Source organism: Charadrius vociferus, unplaced genomic scaffold (assembly GCF_000708025.1).
Source record: "Charadrius vociferus isolate BGI_N301 unplaced genomic scaffold, ASM70802v2 scaffold147, whole genome shotgun sequence".
Lineage (NCBI taxonomy): Eukaryota > Metazoa > Chordata > Aves > Charadriiformes > Charadriidae > Charadrius > Charadrius vociferus.
In genome coordinates, this window is record NW_009649570.1 from 4,389,205 (window position 1) to 4,412,976 (window position 23,772).

The following is a 23,772-nucleotide window of genomic DNA, read 5'->3' on the forward strand; positions in this document are numbered from 1 at the left end:
CCCAGAACAAGCTGTTCCATCATCTTTCCAGGGATGGAGGTGAGGCTGACTTGCCTATAGTTTCCTGGGTCATCCTTCTTGCCCTTTTTGAAGACTGGAGTGACATTGGCTATCCTCCAGTCCTCAGGCACCTCACCTGTTCTCCAGGACCTTTCAAAGATGATGGAGAGCAGCCCAGCAATGACTTCCTCCAGCTCCCGCAGCACTCGAGGGTGCATCCCATCAGGCCTCATGGACTTGTGGATATCCAGTTTATCTAACTGATCTCTAACTTGTTCCTCATCAACCAAGGGAACATCTTGCTTCCTCCAGACTTTCTCTGTTACCTGCAAAGTCTGGGTCTCCCAAGGACTGGCCTGAACAGTGAAGACAGAAGCAAAGGCGGCATTCAGCAACTCCGCCTTCTCTGCATCATCTATCACCATGGCACCTCTCTCATTCAACAGCAGGCCCACATTTTCCCTAGTTTTCCTTTTGTCTCCTATATACTTAAAGAAACCCTTCCTGTTGGCCTTGACATCCCTTGCCAGGTTCGATTCCAAGGCTGAAGTCCTACCTCCATCTGCTTTCAGTTAACTACGAACTAGTGAGATCTCAAAATCAGATTCCCTAAACAGAATAAGCAATGATCTGGAGAAACAGTACATACTCAGAGACTGCAATCATCCATTTAATGAAAATGCTGTTGTGATTTCCATTGCAGGAAAGGGTACTTTCTGAAGACCATAAGCAACAACAGTTACCAAAATAGCTGAAACAGTAGGGCAACCTTGCTGCACAAAGACTTCTCCCTGTTCATTAACTGCTCACATCCAAAGTTAAATAATTACGAATATTCTTTGGAGTGAGATTGCCTGACCTTGGGATTTTTTTTCCATTCAGCAGAAAAAAAAATATGCTGACCTACAAAATCACAGACTGCAAATAGCATTTCATCTATGTAACAGGGCTTCCTCCTGAACGTCTCTAACTGGAAAGTTTAATGAGAAGACAGTGTCATCACATCAGAATCTATTTAGGTTTGGACTAAGAGGGGAAATAAAGGCCACATATTCCTGCCAATGTTCAGAATGTGGCTAAAGTAAGCGCCTTCTTGGTTTTTTTTTTTTAATTAGGGATGGAAGTAGATACATCCTTAAGTTAACCAAGAGCTTGTTTACATGCAGAAGCCTCACCTACAAAGAACCAAAAGCTGAAAAACACACACCAAATCACCATTCCTAAGACTCCGAGTAACACCTCAGCCTGGCAAGACAGAATTGGAAGCAACCTGTGGTGAAAGCCTTCTTACGAGCCTACTCTGCTTATAATGCCAAGCCCAGACCTTTGAAGATCCTGCTGCCATCTTCCCAGCACTGTTGAGGTTTGAGGGTGATAGGAAAGACATTTTTTATATCAGTATTATAACAGTAAATTATGAAGAATCTACCAAGGCTGTGGTATGGCATCCAAACCACTACCATGAAGTTAATCCAAAGTTTTCCTGCAGTGGCTTTGAGGTGGTATTCTGCTGGGAATGAGCCAGACCTATTTTTACCAGATACCACTCTACAAGAAAGCAAAAAAATAGTTCCTTATTGTCTAAAGGAAAGAGACAGAGAAACATGAGATGACCTAAAATAAACAGAGGTCACTAACAGTTTGTCATGGTTTCAGCTGGGATAGAGTTGAGTTTCTTACCAGCAGCTGGTATAGTGCTATGTTTTGGATTTGAGATGAGAGTGGTGTTGATAGCACACTGGTGGTTTTGGTTGTTGCTAAGCAGTCAAGGCTTTTTCTGCTCTTCATATTGGCCTGCCACTGAGGGCTGGTAGTGCACAAAAAGTTGGGAGCAGGCACAGCTGGGACAGCTGACCCCAACTGACCAAAGCAGTATTCCATACCACATGATGTCATGCTGAGCATATAAATAAAGATGGGGGAAGAAGGAGGAAGGGGGGGATGTTCGGAATTATGGTGTTTTTTCTTCTCAACTAACGGTTACGCATGATGGAGCCCTGCTTTCCTGGAGATGGTTGAACATCTGCCTGCTGATGGGAAGCAGTGAATGAATTTCTTATTTTCCGTTGCTTGTGTGTGCCGCTTTTGCTTTATTAAATTGTCTTTATCTCAACCCATGAGTTTTCTGACTTTTGCTCTTCTGATTCTCTCCCCCACCCCACTGAGGGGGCAAGTGAGCAAGTGGCTGCGTGGTGCTTAGTTGCTGGCTGGGGTTAAACCACGACACAGTTTTAAGAAAGAACTAACAGGATAATTGAGCCTGTTTTATATGGTATGTTATAAGGAAGAGATTGCCAAAATATGCAACTATCTGGGAATTAGAAATTGCAGTCACTAACCACAGGATTTCTAAGTTTTGCAGCTGTTTTCCCCCTTACTCATTAGAACAGCAGTGCATTCTGCCAAATAATATTCCCCAGGCTTCCTCTTTTTAAAGTCTCTAAAAGCAACCTGTTTGGACAGGGTGAGCATTTTTATCAGGTCTGACAGTGGAGAGAGACTGATGGGTAAATCTATCCCTTCTTTTCCAGAAAGTCTGTCAGAATGGCCAGATGTTTGTCTGTCACAACAGTCCATCTGGGAAAACCTCTCCTTCTGCTGTCTCTTGCTCTATCTCTTCTGATGTACTTGCAAAGCAGATGTAAAAATTTCTCTGATTTTACTCTTGTGAGGAAACCACACAGAGGAAAACAGAAGACAAAACACTGTGAAAATAGTTCAGTAGGACAGGGTGGATGCAAAAATGTGTGTTACATCAAAGGTAAACTGTGGAGCTGAAATGCCACATCATCTGGGGATTTGGCTTCTAGTCAGAGCAACTCAATGTGGAGTTACGTATACATCTGAGAGAAATTCCTTTGCTAGCAGGATCACTTTTTTGGCTCAAATGACATAGCATCATGAAGAGAACAGAATGACACTGATTTAGCAAAACACTTTAAAAAGGGAATACAAAGAGGCTTTCTTACTTTCGGTCCATGTCAGAAGCAGCAGCATAGTGCAAAGGGGTGCGTCCCCAGTCATCCGTTTCATTGATATTGGCTCCTGTTGTCACCAGTGTCTCAATACAGTGGAAATGACAATTTGCAGCTGCATAGTGCAAAGGTGTCCTGGAACATAAGTGACAATTTGTTACCTCATGTTCCAATTTGCACCACCGAGGATAGCAATAAATCTTAATTCCTACAGATTTCCAGCAGTCGGTATCAGTGCCTTATGTTTCTGTGATGAAATGCAAAGTTATGCAAATTTAACAAAATATTGTGTTAATAGGAAGTTTTGGTGCTCCTACAAAGCCTAATAGGATGCAGATCCTCAATCTGTGTCTTGCAAACAACCTGTTCCCAGTGACAGCCTCTGCTGTTGCTCTGCATACGTGCTATTTTCTTCCAGTTGGGAGGCAGAGCAAAGCACGGTGTCCCTCGCAGCATCTTATTTAGCTGGCATAGCAACACTCATAGCAACACTTCATATGGGGGAAAAAAAAAGCCCTCTAGGAAACACGTCAAATAGCAGCAATCCTCCCATCATAACCCAGGTGTTGTCTCAGGCACACATGCACAAGAATTTTGGCAATAAGAGAAGCAATAAGGAAAAAATAAACCCGTGATATTTTTAAAACCAAAACCTCAAGAGGGTGGGATGGCTTTCATGTCTTTAATGAAGTCTGCACCTGTCTGTCTGGCATCTAACTGCAGCAGCAAGAATTCTGCAGGGAAGGCCAAACTCCTAGTTTATTTTACTGTCATTTTTCATAGAACATATGATTTTCAGACTGAGGTACGTCTTTCTTCCTTGCCTGCTAGATTCTTTCTTTGTTGTTTTTCAAATGATCTTCATCATTTACCTACCTCCCACATTTGTCCTTCTTATTAAAATCTGCTCCACTGCTTTGCAAGAGTTTTATACATTCAACATTACTGGAAAGAGAAGTAAAGAAAACCAAACATGAACAAACCAGAAGTTTACATCTGTGTTGCCCCCTGCCCCCAAAGAGGAAAAAGTTACTCTATTTTTGTATTATTTGCCATGCAAAAACAGGATACAACCAACTATGTGAAATTCAATCAAACAGAAAATAAAGCTTTCAAAAACTATTTCCATTTTTTTTTTCTAGAAAACTTCAAACTTCTCTTCTGCAGAAGAAAAAACATTAATTTTCCAATGAGAGCACAGTAAATGTGATCTGAATTCAGTGTGTTTGGAGATTTTCAAGGGGAGTTGTACTTTAATGCTTCCCACACTGAACTGGTTTGTTATAAGAGAACTTTAAAAGAAAGTTGTTGCTAGCTTATAAAATGCCAGTCTAATAACGAAGAGGTGACATTTAACGAAATCCACCCCCGTTCAGCAAAGCATTCAACAGTAAGCACTTTACTCAAATCCTGTTTACTTAGTGAGATTTAATCACAAGAGTTACTTTTAGGTTTATTCTCATATGATTTGTTGACTATTGATAAATTTAAGCACATCTCTAACTGTTTTGTTGAATAAGGGGCATAGCAATTTAAAGTGTCAATATCAATACTCCATTTATATAAGTGGATGAGTTGGACTCCATTGCTTTTTATCGGTTGAAAGAATTCACCACATCATAGCTGCTTCTTCATCTTGTTTAAAGCCAGGTGATTTTTAATAGAAAATAAAACAGCTGAATTCTCACATCTTTTGTAATTCAAGCGAATAAATGTATGACTCCAGGCCAGAAAATGACGTAAAGAAGTGCAGCAATTTCCAAGACTTCTCGACATTCACAGGGGCAATGAATCATTCGTGTTCACAATCAGATGAGCAGGCCTTTGAAGTTTGTTCTTTTCCTGGTACTCGAGCAACTCCCATTAATGTAATGGGAGTAACAGGCACATGTCAAGAAAAAAACTAATGCCTTTTGTATAGCTCCAGCTCCAGGGGGAAAAAAAAAGACTGGATGCAATATATTGGCGTATGCTCATCCCTGCTCTAAACGGCTATTGCACGAAATAGCTACAGAACACTCACCACAACTTACTAAAAATAAAAACACTTCTTAGTGATGGCAATTGTAGTTAACCACTGGAAAATGTGGTTTATTTTCATGAGGCACTTTTGCTTCTTATGAAGTCTCTCCTTCTCTTTAGGACTTCCAGGTTGTTTTTATTATTCTTTCAGGATACAGCCTTATCAAAGAGGTAGCATTTGAACTATACTATAATAATCTGCACCCAAGCAACAGTCATACCTCCTCTATTAACCAGTATCAAGAAGAATAACACCATAAGAATAATAAAAACAATACTTGGATCAATTTTATCAGGTTTTTGTTAACAACGAAAATTTTGTGATATACATTTTGGTCCACCGAGAAGAAAAAACAACTTCCAGAAAGACTGCCAAGTATTCGCCGCGGATGACCATTTCTGCTTGCTATAACCACAGAGAATCCAAGCTAGGTTCTAGCCAAGGCTCCATTTCAGCTGTTTTCTGAGCCATAAAGTCCTCAACAGAAGAGTCAAAACTCAATGCTTGCCAAACGTTCTGTCCTTTTGCTAGGTTAACTTCACAGCACTCCACTGACAATTATTTGGAAATATTTAAACTAACTGGATGCAACATTTACAACTTAAATTGACATACTTCAGTTTTCACTTGTTTCCATTTCCGGCCTCCCAGCACTTACCAGGAATGCATCACCCTGAGAGAACAACAGTCTTTTGATTTTCTAATTTGGAGGTTGGGGGTTGGTTGGTTGGTTGGGAGTGGGGTTTCTGTTGTTGTTTTGGTTTGTCGGTTTTGTTTAGAAACTTTTAAATTTGCACTTGAAAAACGGGAAAGAGGGAGATGAACTGCATTTGGACTCCAGGATTGCAATCTGATGGGCACTGTTGCGTAGTTACATTTTCAGACAAGGACACAGTCCAAAAGTGGAGGCCAGGAATAACTCGCCTGCCAGCAGCATCCCAGGAGCCACAGCTCCTTCTCCTCACTTGCTTTGCCCGAGGAACTGACAATTTCCTGCTGCCTGCTGGCCCTCAGGGACCGTTGTGGCCAACAGACAGAGCTGGGTGAGCATGCAGCACCCCTACCCAAAGCTGGAGCAGTCTTCACAGGGGCATGAAAAGGAAGAGTTTTACCCCCTGCCTGAAACCCATGCTTCACACCACAACCCGGCTGTCTGTGGTAGAGGGAATCAGACCACCGCCTTTACTCTGCAAGCAACCCCTACGTGAGGGCAGTGGGAAAAAACAGCCTCAAGTGACCAAAATTTGACATCAGACAGCTTTGCTTCCCTTGCACCGCAATAAATTCCGCCGCGGATGGCACAGTCAAGTTGGCTGGCACCAAATCTGCAACAAAGCCACAAAATAACTTACAACAGCTACAGTCACAGCTACTCACCCTCCTGCAGCGGCAGCGTGGAGGCACGTTCTTCCAAAACTATCAGGGGTGTCTATTTCAAAGCCTGCAGACAGCACGTGCTCATTACTAAACAAGGACACTATGCTATACTTTTGTCCTAGTTAAACCACAAGAAACATTGCAGAGACAGAAAAATCAGTTAGTTAGGAAAAAACAGAACGCAAGCAACTACAGTCAGAAAGAGGTTGTCACGGGAACGGCGAGAGGCTGCTCCAGTTTGGCAGCTCTATAAAAAGAGCTGCAAAGTCGACCAGCATCTATTTCCACATCCAGCTCTGTGCCACATCCCTATTTTAAAACCACGTGACAGGCATTTATGAGGCAGATACTTATCAAGAGGACTGTGACAACAAGGACATGAAGACAGAAAACATGAAAAAGTGAGGAAAAACCACAGAGTCAGCCTGAACATGAAATAGGGCCATTTTTATTGCGTGTGGTTTTCAGGTTGGAAAAGAGGCTTCCAGGAGCACGCAGGGATATTCATCGAGATGCACAAGGCCCAAGATATAAGCCCGGCAGTATTAACTCCGGTCAGCCAGAGCTTTTTCTCTTCCTTCCTGATCTGGTGGTCAAGGCCAGAGCACACCAAGGTTTAATGTAATAGGGTATGCAATTGCCATATATCATACTTTTTTATATCCTGCAGGACTCAAGTTTAGGGAAAAGAGTAGTTGTAGGAGATTTTACGTTTTAAGTAATGAAGCAATTTTCTAGAAAAAGCATGTGATCTGACTTGTGTTTTTATAACTCATGGGAACTCTTGCCTGGAAAAAAAGAATTTGGGATTTGGCACCTGATTACTGCCTCTTTTGAAACAGTTGCATCAGCAAACTCCTGCTTCTTCTGCTTTGGGCTCTGGTGAGACTGCCTTCTCGACATTACACTTTCACTCATTTCCCTTCTCGTGCCTACAGAGCTTTGGCCAGCCTAACTCCTTCACTCTGGCCGGATTCAGAAACACACTTTAGCTGTATCTACAATATATCATCGCCAGCGAGATGTAAATACCTGCACCAGTGCAGGCCCTGAGGAGATAATTTCTTGAATTATTTCTCTGGGGGCGGGGGGAACCCAAACTAAAATGGTGTCTGACATTCCTACAGTTTGGAAAAGGGTCCCAAATTTCCTCCCTCTTCCTGGTGAATTAATATGAACCCTCTGAGCCTGCCAGGGGAAAAGGGCTTCAGGCATGAACAATAGAGGAAGTACCAGCATGCCGTTAGGAAAGCCTCGCACACTCCCGTACACCACACCACGCAGCTGAACACAGCAGCACAGGAAGTCTTTCATTTGAACAGTTCACAACAATGAGTATAAAGGGGCCGTAAGCAGCAGAGACACACACTACTCGAGCTCCACAGACACTGTGCTGTTTACTTACCCGATGACAACAATTTCCTGCAGCAGTCTGAGTGGGCATTCAGCGCTGCTAGGTGTAAAGGGAACATGTTGTGGATCCCACACCTGAAAGGCACAACAGCCTCATTACACAGAGCCATGTGAAAATGCAGGTTGTGTACAGACACAACACATCAAAAGCTCCTTCCACAAAGGCAGCATTTTTGATCCTTTTTGAGGAAGATTCTTCCTGTCGTGTTATTTTTATCTGTATTTCCTTACCAGCCTTCTTGGGAGTTGCAAATATTCTGATACAGCAAAATCTTGGCATTATGCTGTGAACAGAATGTGGCAGGAAGGTTTCTAAAAATTCAAGACGAAAGCCAAGGTAAGGGAGGAAGCAACAGAGCAGATATTGCTTGGAGTCAGTTTCCCAGTGTGGGATGCACAAATTTCTCCATCAGCTACATATACTGCAACTGCTATTCTGAGGCAAAAGTAAATGCTAAAATCTTCTCAGTAGTATTTCTGAAATCCATTTTTCCTGCAGTTAACATCCTTTCGATAACTCTCATGTGGGTTTTCAAAGCCTGCCCTTCTTCCCTCTCTTTCCCCTGGGGCTGGGGTAGCTGAAGACTCTTCTTCACGCTTTCCTTTAGGCTGCCATGACACTTACAGTTTTCTTCCCACATCCTAAGAACCAAACATCTAATTTTCCTATTTGCTACAGCTAATCTCCTCACATGACCTTCCAAATTCTGCCCTCCCTCCCTGCCCGTCCGTCCGTCCCCTCCCCCCGCCTTAACGCATGACCCTCTTTTTCAATTACACCATAAACTTCTCAGAGCAGACATGCTGGGTGAAAAAAAAGTAGGCACCTATCAATAGGCTAAATCTCTCAGGCAACTACATAGTTTTTAAATAAGCCGAGTGCTCAGCAGCTTTTATTAACATCAGCAAATCATCCCAGTTCAGTCCCTAAGCACATCGCTATTTACTGTCTTAGAAGACTTTTGGGTTTGGATATCTTGGCTTCTGTCATTTAGCGTTGTTTTGTGAATAGCATCTTGTTATTCTAGAAATATTTTACAGGCAGTCCTCCAAGTGCATATAAAAACGGAGTCTCTGAAACCAACTATCTTGACAGGATTATCACCTACTGCCTGCTTCAGCAGATATATTTTTGAAAAATAACAAACTCTTGAACAATAGCAGATGTATTTATATCTGCCCTTTAATTCTGCAAGAAAACTGGTGGATGGGAGGGTATGATCACCTCGTGGAACAGGACTTCAGAAACAGATCCAAAGATGCAGGAACTTGTCTTTCTGCAAGATTCACCATAAATCACAATTACTTATGGAGCCTTAGACAAAATGAATATGGATACTTATACGGATATCTTGCTCTCTCCAGCATTTTATACATATAATGTATGTATTTAACTAGTTTTGGTTTGCTTTTAAAAACTTATTCTTTCCAGAATCCACAGCCCCATCCTTCCTTTGTCTTCACATTAAATTTGTCCTCCTTGCTGCTTCACTACGCTAAGGACTGACTTGTGATGCTGTACAAATTTTAATTTTGCTACTGTCAGCATTTACATCTTAGAGTAGATCTATTAAAAGTCGATCTGACAGCCTATTCTTTGAAGGAAACAGCAGAAGCTCTACCAAGCTGCTGCATCTGTATAAACAGGTGGTATTTTTTAGCTGTGGATTCATTTATTTAAGCTAACATTGGACATTCTGTATTGCTGTGCTTCTTCCTACACCCATTTCCCTCTGTCTCCTCCTCCACCTAGTTATCTAAAGCAACATTTTTCCTCTTTTTGGTCAAGATTTCCACCCAGCACATGTTTTGGCCGGTTTCCATCAAAATACACTATCTGCACATCTGCTAACCAGTGTCATACTTCTGTAGCGCTGTTCACACTGGTTTCTTCCATCACTTTCCCACTTTCCCCTTTAAATGCAGTTGCCTCAAAGACTGACCGAGCTGTCTGCAGTTGTTCCTAACAATGCTGCGGAGTTTTCTTTTCAAAGCCAGTTCAGGGAGCTCAGCCAGGGTTATTTACACGCAGCACATATGAAAGCCCATTCCCAGCATTTCAATGCTCCTTGTTTAGCACAGTAGCATCGTTTAGATCCGCCTGGTATCTCTGAGCCAACTTCTCATTTCATTTATTGCTGCTGCTGGAAAAAGTATTTCATTCGATCAATGCTCTAGTCACCCAGGTGTGAAATAGAAATTCCTAACTGGATAACCCCGATTCCAAGAGCAGGCTATCCCACTGCGTCTCACTTTCCCCTTAAATCTCAAGATAAGAGACAGACTGGGACTTATGGCACTGGAGAAAGAGCTAGCAAAAATACTCATCTATTTAGACACCAAGATCTTCATGTCGGCTATGTTAATAAAATCCATTGACGTTAGTTGAAGCCTGTGGAGTTTCATTATCCATGCCAACTGAAGATCTGTTCCACCTTCTGAGTTTGCACGGTGACAGTCGTACTTGATAAAGGAATATGGGCAAATGTACCACTTTTTTAAACATCATCAAGCAAACAAACAAAATACTGACAGCTGCAAGTATCTTCAAAACTAAAACCAGCTCATTTGCACCTGAAAGCAGGTTTTCCTAACTAGGTAAGTCAAGAGAAGTCACCGATTTCTACGGTAGGTTCGAGGTAGAAGACTCTTAAATTATATTTTGGAGAAATGTGGAGTTAATTGCAGAAAACTTACGTTCATCAAATCAGATACTGCTATTAAACACCTGGTACACACATCCCTCATGGCGTTGCATTGCTCTACTCTTGTACCCCTCTGTTTACCTTCAAGTTTGCTATTTTCTTTTGACAGACCATAAGAACCTGAACATACCTGAACAAGTACTCTTAAAAATCAAGCACCTGTCAATGTTTGAGTCAACAATACTTATCATATTGTGGGTGCAGTCTTGACATATGTGCAACAGAAAAAAAAAACCCAAACTGAATTGAATTGAAGCAGAAAGCACATTTAGAAATGTGTCTAATTTCAACTCTTTGTCCTTCTAGTCAAAAAAGACTTCCAAACCCACAAATCAAATAAAAGCAGTCCTATTATTTCAGCCACCTGAATATCAGAAACAATGCAACATCGACAGGTTCTAGTTATACTGAGATCAGAAATACCTGGGAACATCTGCTTTGCAATACTGCATTTCTATTGATTATCTTATGTCACACCAAAAGATACAAGACGAAATCATAATCACCATTTATGACAGGCCACTAAACATTAGGCTAATTTAGATACTAAGGAATGTGCACACAATTCCCTTGGAAAGCATCTGAATATTTTTCAATTACGATTCCTACACAAACTCATTGCTACAGACTTTATGGAGTAACTGTGATCAAGAAGCATTTTATGTAATTCATGTACATTATATACCACTGTGCCACATCAATGCTTTAGGAAAAAGAAACAGTACTTGCACTACTTCTAACTGCATAATTGAGCACAGTAGGAACTGAGCACGGCTTCCTTCCCCTCCACGCTTCCCAGTGTTCATATTTTAGCCCCAGGTCACCCACTGAACGAAGTGCACCGAAGGCTTATCCATTTTGACCTTCACACTTCAGAACATGAGAAGTAACTGTCTTTCCAGGCATTGGACATAACACCTGATCATTAGAAACAGCTCCACTTCAGCCACCTACTTGGCAGTATCGGCTCCGCTGGTTATGAGGGTGTTAATCAAAAGCTCATGTCCGTATCTTGCAGCCACGTGCAGAGGGGTGTTACCATCCTTATCAACACAGTCAATTTCTCCTCCTGCAAAATACATTTTCGTACAGTTTAACGCTGGAAGGTTAAGCGTGAACCAGTGACGACAAACATTATTCCTCTCTAGCGAATGCAGCATAACCAGTCCAGCCACAGAGACACGAAATTTCAGGACCGAGAAGCAGCACACAGCAAGCTGTCAGCTGGCAGCCACCGGTACTGAACGTGGTCTAACAGCAGCATTTTCCCCCTTCCCCAGAGTGCTGGGAAACAGGCGAACAGGATGACATGCAATGGTCAAGTACATGATTCAGACTTGACTCTCATCTAAAGGTACAAACAGATGCCTGAAATTAAACTAAAAAAATAAACTGCTGAAACTCTGCCCTTATTCGTAAAGACACTGCCACTCAACTTTACTCATAAGACAACAATGTTAAATAGAGCTCATTCGAGAGGCCAACAGGAACACGCTGCAAACAACCAGCGTGTTGTGTGCCTTCTCCGTGTCTTACAAAAGAACAACCAAACAGTGCTTAAGTAGAACTCTTCCTGTTGCAATTTAAGCCTGTCATCTCGTGGTTTATCCTCACAAGCAGGAAAAATAGATTATTTCTTTCTTCTCTGCTGTGGCTTTTGACTATGCAAAGATTGCTATCAAGTCCTTGTTTTCTTTTTGGACCAAGGAACTGTAGTTTTTTTAGTCTTTACTCGTAAGTCAGGTTTGCTGCACTGCAACTATTCTCATCCTTCCCCAGTCCTCTTCCAGCTGGCCCACATTCTTCTGCAAGTAAAATGCGTCAAAAGCCAGAAACAGTACTACAGCTGACATCTCCTAATGCTGAGCTGAGCAAAAGGATTACTTCATGCCTGCTGGCTACGCTCGTATCTCTACACTCCTGTACATTGTACAGCACCATGTACATTGTTGATCTTTTTTTTTTAAGCACCACAACACTGTTGACTTGTAGTCAACAAGCTTCTGATCCTCTACAAACTCCAGATCCTTTCTTGAGGAGCCACCACCCACCCAGTTGTTGCCATTATGAACTTGTCCAACTGATACTCCTGCCTGTGTGGGGGATCTTTCCTTTGTTTCACTGGCATTATAACTTCTGTCTCAAATTTTACAGGATCATTTTCCATTCCGACTCCATCTTCTGCCAAACTAACAGTCTCTTCCAACTTCATGTTTTATCCAAATGTTAAAAGCACATTTTATATTCCACTATCCAAGTTGTTAATGAAAAGACGGGATAGTTCCAGACCCAGGAGGGAAATTGAAAAGCCCCTCACTACACCTTCCATTTCAACAATCCATTTATTACTAACCTCTGAGTGTAGTTTTTCAACCAGTAATGCACCAACACTAATATATTAATACTCCAGTAGTTTGCTGTGAGAATACTTTATGAAAGCATGTTGTCCCGGTTTGAGGTAAAACAGGACCGATTAACACATGTAAAAGCCTTGCTAACATCAGGATATGGTAATATTTACTGCACATCCACTATTCACAAGAGATAACAGGCCATAACTGCAACAAGAAAAGTTCTTGTTAAGCACTATACAGCATTTTCTAACAGTAAATAAAGGTCAGTGAAATGCTGGACCAGGTTCCCTGGGCTGGAGCCTCCACCAGCGGAGGTGTCAACAATCATTACCTGCCCACAGAAAAGTCAGAGGACTGTGCTGTGTTCAGAAAGCCTATTACCCTCCTGTAGAAGAGAATGATGGTGTTTCAGCATCTTTTACTCTTGAGAAATCTAGGCAAGATACTGCCCACTCTCCCCCAAGTGTTTACAAACAGTTTGTTCATTCGCTCATTTCAGAATTTTTGGCTGACCTATGTAAAATTCTGCAGCTTTTCTTTTTCCCCGTTTTTAAAGATAGGTATCACATTCGCAATTTTCCAATTTTAAGGTAATCCATCCTTCCTCTACAAGGACCTAGAGACAGCAGCCAGAAATTGAGACATCTTTAGCCAACTTATTAAGTACTGCAGAATGAAACTTCATTTCTTTAAGTCATTGACATTTCTCTCTTCCGCAATATCCCATGGCAATGAGGCATAAAGTCACTTGCAATCAGATCTGTGTACAATACTAAAATTAGAGGGGCAGCAAACGAAGAAAGATAGAAGCAAAACCCAAGTAACTTGAAGAAGAGTAAAGAGGCATGAAGGACAAATGAAGAACTGCCAGTCCTTTCACACACAAATCCAACAGAGAACAAACAACCGCTGTAAGTCAGAAAACATATTTGACTAAACAACTAAAAATTGCATTAAAGCACAGATTCTTCCAGTTTGTCCAAACTTTTTTTATTATTACCATTTTATTTATCCAAGGAGAGATATGAAAACAATTTGCGTGATGACCTGGAAGAAGAATGATGTACCAAAGACCTCAATTTTAAAATACAATCTTGTGTAAATGTGTCATTACACTTACAGTGTAACTGTTCAGCCATCTTCAACATCTCACACTTAAAGTTCCAAGTTTGGGATTTTGGAAAACAAACAAACAAAGCAATCAACCATCCCACCCGAGACTATCCTGTCTGGTATAGTGGCCAAAGCTGGGAAACATAATTAAACAATCAGTAACAGCAACATCTGTCAATCGTAAACAGGCCTCTACTAGATCTCCAACAATAATATTTGTTATACTCTGTAGTATTCTTAGACAAAAGATATAGCTAATAAATGACTGATAATCAGGAATGCTGGCTATGCCAGAACAAACTAGGTGGTGCTGGTCCACCCTCCTGAGTATTTATTCAACACTAAATGAAGACAGTGGCGAGGGGTGGAGCTAAGGGAGGTGAGAGAAGTACAGCTGATAAGTAGAGGGTAGAGAAAATGGTCTGAGCTCTAAGAACACCAGGGCTCCCAAGGGAGGACACCTAGAACCATTTTCTTTTTTTAGTTTTTAAAAAATTTGAGAAAAAAAAAAAGTTGTGCCTGCTTCTCAGCAGAAAAAAAGACCTAACTACAGCTTTGAACTCGTTTTCACATTAAGAATCACAACTAATCAGCTGGAGCACCGTTGGCTGGAGGAATATGGGATTTTGCTAACAACCAAAATCTCAACTTGTGATGACACGCTGGAACGAGAGCTGTCAGTGAAGCTCAAAGCGAAAAATTGAAGGAGAGCTAAGCAGCTCTCAGAGCAGTCCTTTGGCACTCTGGGTCAGAACAACTGAAAATTGCAACCTTGGAAATGCCTAATCTTTTGGAGAGTCATTGTGCAGGCACAGAAACTCACCGTTCTGAATGAGGGTCTGCGACCGCGTGAACCTCCCATGGACAGCTGTCATGTGCAGTGGGCTCTTCCCATCCTTACTCTAACAGAAACAAAACATAAAAACAACCATTTATCATTTAAAACAGTGGTAACAATTTGAAGTCTCTCAGCTCAACATCCTACAGCTATTCTTCACATAAAACCTCTACTGGCTTCAAAAGTCTGTATGACTGAATCTATACATGATGGTAAATGCAGAAGGTATAAGCATACAAGTAAAACACTTCCTCAGCAACAACTAGGAAATGGGCTGGAGCGGAGCCAGACTGGCTGTACACAGTACCTGGTCAAAACCTACAGATATATGAAATATTATTCTTGAATATTATTTTTAAGTAACATTTCCCATTCAGTCATTATTTTCTCTAACCCTTGCAACAAGGGAAATAAAAGCAAAGGAACCAGAAAGCTAAGTAGAAGCGGTCTCTGAGAGATTCAAGAACTACTGTTTATCAATCTGCATTTTATAGACACATCCCAGAATAAAAGCCACTATATTGAAAAGGTTTGGTTAATAAGTTTCCACACAATCAGAAATAGGATGTCTACAAAAGACAATTAGAAAACAGAGAAGGCATATGAAAGGAAAGGTACAATGAGTAGAGATCAATGTTTTGAGTTCTAAAGAGGGAAACTGAGACTGGGGAAGCCAAGGGGCTGAGAAAATAGTGAGGGAAGGGTACCACCCTCACTACTCACATCACTTCATGTTTCTTGGCATGGGGTTTCACATTCATTGGAAAGCACAATTCCTAATTTCATTTTAATAATTCTGAGTTTAAATAGTACACTGACTATTCACTGATTTCAAGGGACTTGCCAGAAGCGTTAAGTGCTGGGAGACCAGTTTCACAGATGAGAAACTGAAACACACAGAGTTTAAAATACTACAGTCAAAATCTTATATGAAGTCAGAGATCTCAAGTCTCCTGGTACCTATACCAGAACCCTCTGTTGGATAACAGCAAGTCCCTTTCAGCTTCATCAAGATGTATCAATTGTACCTCAAAAGCATTCAGATATCCTAAACAGAATCAGACTTTGCAAACACAAGCTCTAAAATCAGTAAACAAATAGCCTTCAGTTCTTACTTCCCCAGGCAAGTCAAAAGGAACTGTTTTAGAATCAGATTTAATTAAATCCATATTTTAGAGGGAAGGAAAACACCAGAAAGGAATAGTTCCTTGACTTACCACCACTCCCTGAGACTACATTTTGACAGAGCTCCTGGGACTATATTTTAGTAGTGGTTCATGCCTTCAGGAGAGCGGCTGGCCTAGAGTTTAAAGCTGTCATTATACTTATCAAGGCACTGAGAGCTCCTCTGCTGGGAAGTAATCTCATCCAAACAGTTTAGTGATCAACATTCTCAGCATCACTCTACTTCCATCAAGGATTTAAAGCCATGCTGTACTCGTTATTATAGTTTCCAGTCTCCTGAGGTGTGCAAAATAGGATAAAGTAAAAGTGAAGAGCTGCAATGCAAGTTTTACCTGAATGTTAACATCTGCCCCATTATTCACCAGCAGTTCAAGACACAGTGCTCCATGAGTAGAGGCAGCAGCAAAATGCAAGGGAGTGAATCCATTATTATTAGGCTGATTTACATTAGCACCGTAGTCAATCAGCTCATTAACAACAGAATCCTGACCATTGTAACAGGCAATGTGAAGTGCAGTATTTCCATAGACGTTCATTTCATCAATCTAAAAAGAGAAAAGGAGACACAGTTAAAATTACAGACACCAACTTATCGTTTTACATAATGCATCACATACTACAAATGGAAATAGCTGGAGGCTTGAACTGTCATGGGGCATATTTCTCACCAGCAAATTTCATTGACAAAAATATACTCCCAGAGAGCTTAATTTGGAACACTTTACCTTTACTATTATTAACTTTTTATCCTACTGGCAATTTCTAAAAGCAAGCATGCAGCTTAAAGCTGATAGCAGGACTATGTAATGATGATGATGACAAACGTCCTAACAAGCTGGAAACCTTTTACATGTAAGTGGGAAAATAGGATAAATAAAAAGCCCACAATCTTTATTTAAAATAAAAAATTAAACACCAACTATTTAATTTTTGTGAAGATAATCAGGCTTAAGAGCTCTTTCCACAGATTTCTTTTCAGAAGGGAGTGAAGGTGTCTAAGTGAAGGGAAGGTGAAACTGCACAGCCATTTACACTTCAATAACAAACCACTTTCAGTAGCTCAGTATTATAAAGATGTAATTAAGATTATGTTACTTCTTGATGACTGGCTTAGTATTCAACTGCTGTTCTGTAAAATAGGACAAGACAGATTGTACAAAAGGCTCAGGGATCATGTGAATACCCTTCCACGAAATAGAGATGTCTCAAAGATCATATCCCCAGTGGTGGAGAATGTGGAAGTTAAAGGTAGTTATTAGCATAGCACTGCTAATAACAGGAAACACCTATTCCCCTTCAACTTCACAGTCAACAGCCTGTGAACACAGACTTATGACATTTTTTTGGCAGGTCAAGTCAGCTGGTTATAAAGCTGGCAAATGCAATGGCTTTATTTGACATCTCTGATTAACCAGTGCAGGATCTTCTGGTCATCTCACTGCTGCTTTGAACCTCTGAGTTGACAATATCACACTGAGAGAAGTCTGTGCCCTGAAAAAAAGTTCTTTTCCACAGTGAAAATTATCCTTCTCCTTCCCTCTGTCAGCTACAGAGGAAATACAGGTTCCTAAATTTACACAACTTGAACTGCAGTTTAGTAAAGTACACAGTGTATATGTTGAGAACAACCGCTCATCATATCAAAGGGAATGCTGAGCCTAAGGAAATCTCATTATTCCATCTTCCTCTGCAGGAACAGCATATATTTCCTTGTTTCTTCAGCAAGGTGGCCTAGAATTTACTGTTTGTATCACACATTTTTTTATTCCAGAATGTTTCCTGCTCTTGAACTAATAAACCACATGAAGCACAAGGTGTTCTTCATGGTCCAGAAAATGGGAACTCTTTTCTTTAAAAGCTCTGCCAGTGGCTGCAGCAGCACCCATAAGAAAGAAGAAAAGAGTATCTCCAAAACCAGAGAAACTTTGAAGCCACAAAGAGCACATTACCACATACCTCTACCCCCAGGTTAAGGAGGTGTTTCACAATGTTAATCTGCCCATTGGATGCAGCTGCATGAAGTGGGGTGTAACCCTTCTTGTCTTTACAAGTCACCTCTGCACCATGATTAATCAGCAAGGCAACCACTTCCAGGTGACCTTCAAAAGATGAGAGATAGTAATCAATGAGTATACCATCCTGCAGCATCACTTCTCCCAAATTACTGCTTTCTTGCTAATGCACTGCCCCTTTCGCTGCTGTTTCACAATGCTCCTACAGTTTTACAAGGGGAAAAAAAACATTTTCGTAAATGTTCTTAATCCTAGCTCCAGGTCCTGCCAAGAAATCCATGCAATACACATTCACCTTCAGCAGACATGTCAAAATTCCCTTTACTGAATTAATTTTCCAGTCATTAATAGAACAAAACCTCACCTCCTCCCCATTTATTTCTCTAAATATAATAAGTTTGTGTTTTTTTCTCTGTGTTACAGAAAGAACAGTGAGCACAGGAGCATGACAGTACAAGTCTCCCAAAACAGCATCCAGTTGATGTCACCTGCAGACACAACTGCTAACACTCATCATTTTTAATTCATAATACAAAATAAATTTAATAAATTATAAAATGATGGTATCCCCTTCTCCAGCTCCATTGAAGATACGGAAAACTAGATTTCAAGTGAGTGCTGAATTTGATGCAAAGCCTGCCTATACCAACACATGATTTTCTACTGAATCTACTGATCTTTGTATCAGGTTGTTGACTCTCCAAAACTGTATCATTAACACAAACCTGTGCAAAAAAAATCCTTAATATATGTCTAAAAGTGTTTGAATCTGAACTCATCATTTATACCCACATACTTAGTCTGCAAACTAAAATTACTGCAATAGCCCCAACAGTCACACAGGTTGAGAGCTGACTACCAGATCGATGGGACATCTGTCTTCAGGACTGAAATGCCTACCCCTGAATTAGGATCTCCCTATAGAATACAAGGGAAGAGCTGAGCATCTCAAAATGCAACTTATAATCCACCTGTATCTTCAGTTTCCTCCTCTCCCTGAGGGTTTCAAACCATCTGGCCTGTCTTCCCAGACAGTGCCCACCAAAATTAAACCAAGGCTAACTGAGGAATAGGCCTTATAACTTCATGTTGAAGCAGAGCTGTCTTTTGTACAATAACTTGTTATGTCAAACACCATATAATGTTGTGCATCATCTGAGTTGTACAGCACTTTGATGAGAAATGCAGCTCTGGTCACATGCAGGACTGAGGACACTTTACGGACAAAGTCCAAAGTGCCCAAAGATATCTAAGCATTCAAGAAACTACACAAGGGTTTACAGGATAAGATACTTAGATCTTATTATCTAAATTCTGTCCAAATTACATTTCAGACTCCTAAATCCCATGGCTACTTTAGGCCTTAAATGTTATCTAAATATTTTGAAAAGCACATCATAAATTTGTTAAAAGAGTGAAGAGCAAAAGAGATGTGGAATAGCACAGCACAACGTAAAAGCCCTTCACTTCTACATAGCAGAGTTCAAAGCTCACTAGCTCAAAAGCCAAATCACATTTGTTGGCAAGAGTCTTTCCATCTGTCTGTGCCTATCAAAAAAAAACCCCACAATATGCTTTTCTCACAGTTTGAAATCTCCTATTATCTCATTTCCAGAAGTGCCAGGACTAAAATTAAGAATTTGACAGGTGAGATGAAAGAGCTCCTGGCAGAGGGCATACAACACCTCATGAACTATGATGTGGAATATACTGCTTGGCCAGCACGAAAGCTCTTGAACCTGAGTGACCGCTATCACAGGCAGTCTTGTTTTAGCGTTTTTAAATCATAATGATTCACTATAAGAAATTTTCCTTTAACTTGAAAGGAACAATAATGTCAATTGATTTATTTAAGTAGTATTTGGTAAGACCATTGATGCCCTGAATAGATGAATCAGTTGCTCTTGTCCACTCTGGAATAAAAGATGACAAGTTGCTCTTAACAGGAGGAAAGGCTATGAAGCCTAACAATATTGTAACTTAGCTACTTATAAACATAGATAAACAGCCAAATTTATTATTGTATTTATCTGCATTTTATATAAAGTAGTTTTTAGCAAAAAAAAAAAAAGAAACAAATATAACCTGTATTTTTTCAAGCCCAAATATACTTCAGGCTGGACTTAGAGTCGGGATTAAAAAAAATAATAATTAAAAAAGCAACACAAAAAGCCCACATTAATTGTGTTAAAAAGGAAATCACAGCCAAGTCCTCACCAGCTGAGAAACCACAAATGGGCACGGTGTATTTAGATCAGCTGAACCCTTCCCTCTTCAGGGTAACTACAACACTCACTTTGCATGGCCTGGTCTGCTCTTCTCCATTCTAAAACATGTTGTTGGTTTTTTAACAGTAAATTGAAAAGAAGGAGCAACAGCCCAAGCCTTACCCATGTACGCTGCCCAGTGAAGAGCTCTTCTGTCCTTTTTGTCAAAAGCATTGATGTTTGCCCCCTTGGCTAAGAGCAAGTTCACCATCTAGAAGTAACAACAGCAAGTAAACCAACCCTGCAGATCACACACTCAATAGTTTATGCATTGTTCATCAATTCATATTCATATTTCATATTCATCATTCTAGCAATAAAGTTAGGATCTGAAAATTCTGCTTTTAAGCAATAAATTCGTGAATTACACAAATACTGTTCGAAGCTGAGAGCATTAATGACAAGGACCGGTGACGGCCACTAGCAACTAGGACAAGTTCTGTGTCCACAGATGGGGCCGAGAGCATGCAGGGCGCTGCCACTCTCGTGTGCTTCAAACTGAGCTTGGTAAACAACCTGGAAGAGAAACAGACCTGGAAGAGAAATATTGCTCTTAGTTAAGGCCATTTCAAGGGGTTTTCTTGTGGACTGGCACAAGATTCCTCCAGATCAGTGAGGTAACAAACCCTAATATCTGCTTGACCTTTCAACAAGGAGTGTCTATTTCTTGCCACACCACAGTGATTTTCATTGAGTTCCCATGTGCCCATGGCTGTGTGGACAGGCACCAGCCTGCTTCGCATACGACACTGGCCTCTGAGATAGCAAGACTAAGAGGTGAAAAGCTGCTTTTCCCATTGCCAATGATCCAACATTAAAAGTAAGAAAAATCAGGGGAAAAAAAGAAAGGAAACTGAATGGAAAACACATTCAACAACTGTCTTTCCCAGAAAAACATTCTAAAACCATAAATTACAGAGCTGCATAACTGTCTTCTTCTCATACACTGCTTTGCCACAGTAAAGAGATCGGCTAATAACAACATATATTCAGTTAACGTTTCTGATACACTCTATCCAAAAGCTCAGGGGCTTTAGATTATGATGGTTAGACTCTACCATTACTATCTTTTTCCTACAGGGCAGTATTTTAAAGGCCAAATACCATAATTGTTTTACAAGAACTACCATTTCTCTTCCTTCCTTTAATTACAGTACAACTGATCAGTTTTTGTGCACAGAATCCTACTATTTCAGTCAAAGACTTTTTATTCCTTATCTAGATATTCAGGTGTGGAACAGGCAAATGAGGATCCTCTCACCCAGATCTAAAGACACAAGCAAAATCCTCTACATAAGGGTGCTATTTACAAGTGTGTTTTTTTCGTATAGAAGCAGTAATTAGACTAGAAGGGTTTGCTTGTGTAAGATAAGTAGAAAAACCAGAAGCACATTTTCTAGAGGACTAATTAGAAAAGCAGACTGACTGGATCTCACACAGCTTAACATTTCTTCAGTATGAAATGAATCCACCAGTTTTCCCTTCTTTCCATTCTGCCACTCTTATTTTCACGGGCAGTCAAGCTCACAAGAGCCAAGCACATACTTAAGTTGCCGGAGCCAGGGGCGCAGCCAGGTCTCCAAGTTAGCATGCAGACTTCATTGCATGCTGGCTCTGTACAAGTACTTTCCAGCCACTCTCTCATTTCTGCAGGTAGGAAACCTGGAGCACAGTTTCTAAAGTAGCTGAATGATAGGAGTTGTGGGGGTCACCGATATGGGGCTCAGCCTAAACCTAGCCACAGCAAGCCAAGTATTTGAACGAGGAAAATAAATCATAGAATCATAGAATGGTTAGAGTTGGAAGGGACCTTAAAGATCATGTTGTTCCAAACCCCCTGCTGTGGGCAGTGACACCTTCTACTAGACCAGGTTGCTGAAGGCCCCATCTAACATGGCCTTGAACACTTCCAGGGATGGGGCATCCACAGCTTCTCTGCGCAACCTGTTCCAGTGTCTCACCACCCTCACACTAAAGAATTTCTTCCTTATACCTAATCTAAATCTACCCTCTCTCAGTTTAAAACTGTTACCCCTCATCCTATCACTACACTCCCTGATAGAGTCCCTCCCCAGCTCTCCTGTAGACCCCCTTTAGGTGCTGGAAGGCTGCTGTAAAGTCTCCCCGGAGCCTTCTCTTCTCCAGGCTGAACAACCCCAACTCTCTCAGCCTGTGTTCCTTGGAAAGGTGCTCCAGCCCTCTGATCTTCTTCATGGCCCTCCTCTGGACCTGCTTCAACAAGTCCATGTCCTTCTTACGCTGGGGGCCCCAGAGCTGGATGCAGTACTCCAGGTGGGGTCTCACGAGAGCGGAGTAGAGGGGCAGAATCACCTCCCTCGACCATCAGTTATGCTTGTAAACAACTCACCTCAATGTGGCCATTCAGAGCTGCATGGTGCAATGCCGTCCGCCCCCCTCGGTCAGAGACATTGACGCTGCTCAGCATGGGGATGATGACTTCCGCACACTTCACTGCCTTGTTTGCAGCAGCCACGTGCAATGGTGTCTGCCAGTTCTTGTCCCGAGCATTGACGTCAGCTGAGTGCTTAATCAATACTTGCACTGCTTCCTGCAATGGCAACACATTTATATCCATAAACAAGCAATCTGAATAAATTCAAGGCCCACGTTCTTGCCAGTTTGGTCATATTACCTATGCATATTACTCATGCATACCAGACACAGCCAGGAGGAGGGAAGAGAGAACTACATTAATCTAAAAAACCACCCAGGTTAGGGAAGTGGTATTGTTGATTCAAATGCCACCTTTTCTGTCATTTAGAGCAGTGTCTTCACAATCAAAATTTCCCAATTTGATTTTTAGGACGTACAAAGCTGCCTACACCCAACCTGTTCAGTTGATTAACCTTCAGTACCTCAGTCATCACAACTGTGCTCTCATTGAAGAAATGAATTTACTTATTTGAGCTCACTGTTACACAAAGTGTTTACAAAATGAAAAGCACATCATTTTGGACAGTGAAATCATAGCAAATTGCTGTAAGTTTTATTTATAAACAGGAAAAAGGAGAAAATAAAACAGAATATGTGAAAACAAAATTTTAGCTTTGCAAAACATGAGAAACACAGTCAAGGGTTGATGCTGGTGTCCCCAAATTAGCATTAGCATTCCTTCTCTCCCTGAGGGCTGAGCACAGGCCAAGAGTCTTCACTGCAACATTCATTCTGTCAGCCTGAGACCAAACAACATCTTTTAAGGTTAATTTTGTTGGTTAAAAGTGAATATTTCCCAGCGAGAAAATGTACTGTTCTCTCTTGAGAGACTGTCTCACTAGAGAATTCACAATCCATTCTTTTCTGCCTCTACTTATGCATCTGCCATTAAGCAAGTCAAATGAAAAAAAAAAGACCCTCTCAAAATTACATTTTGTTTCTTTTGCCTTTTTTTCCCCACAAACAAACCAAATACAAAAGAACCACTGGGACATAGTAGCCTTGTCTGCTAATTGCAACTCACAGCTGGTAAGAGGGAGAGCCCTTGTCCTACAT

The 23,772-nt window shown here is 41.0% G+C and overlaps 1 protein-coding gene across 1 annotated transcript in view; it reads right to left on the reverse strand.

Annotated features, from left to right (window-relative positions):
* The window catches only part of ANKRD44 (ankyrin repeat domain 44), an 80,479-nt gene that overhangs the window by 37,360 nt on the left and 19,347 nt on the right, over positions 1–23,772 (reverse strand). The window contains exons 4-13 of the mRNA XM_009890158.1: positions 22,631–22,831; positions 20,386–20,473; positions 17,940–18,082; positions 16,316–16,528; positions 14,784–14,862; positions 11,448–11,562; positions 7,781–7,863; positions 6,376–6,493; positions 3,852–3,920; positions 2,970–3,110 (exon numbers count right to left, since the gene is read on the reverse strand). Of these exons, the coding sequence (XP_009888460.1) occupies positions 2,970–3,110; positions 3,852–3,920; positions 6,376–6,493; positions 7,781–7,863; positions 11,448–11,562; positions 14,784–14,862; positions 16,316–16,528; positions 17,940–18,082; positions 20,386–20,473; positions 22,631–22,831 (1,250 nt within the window). The remainder of the gene's footprint in view (positions 1–2,969; positions 3,111–3,851; positions 3,921–6,375; positions 6,494–7,780; positions 7,864–11,447; positions 11,563–14,783; positions 14,863–16,315; positions 16,529–17,939; positions 18,083–20,385; positions 20,474–22,630; positions 22,832–23,772) is intronic.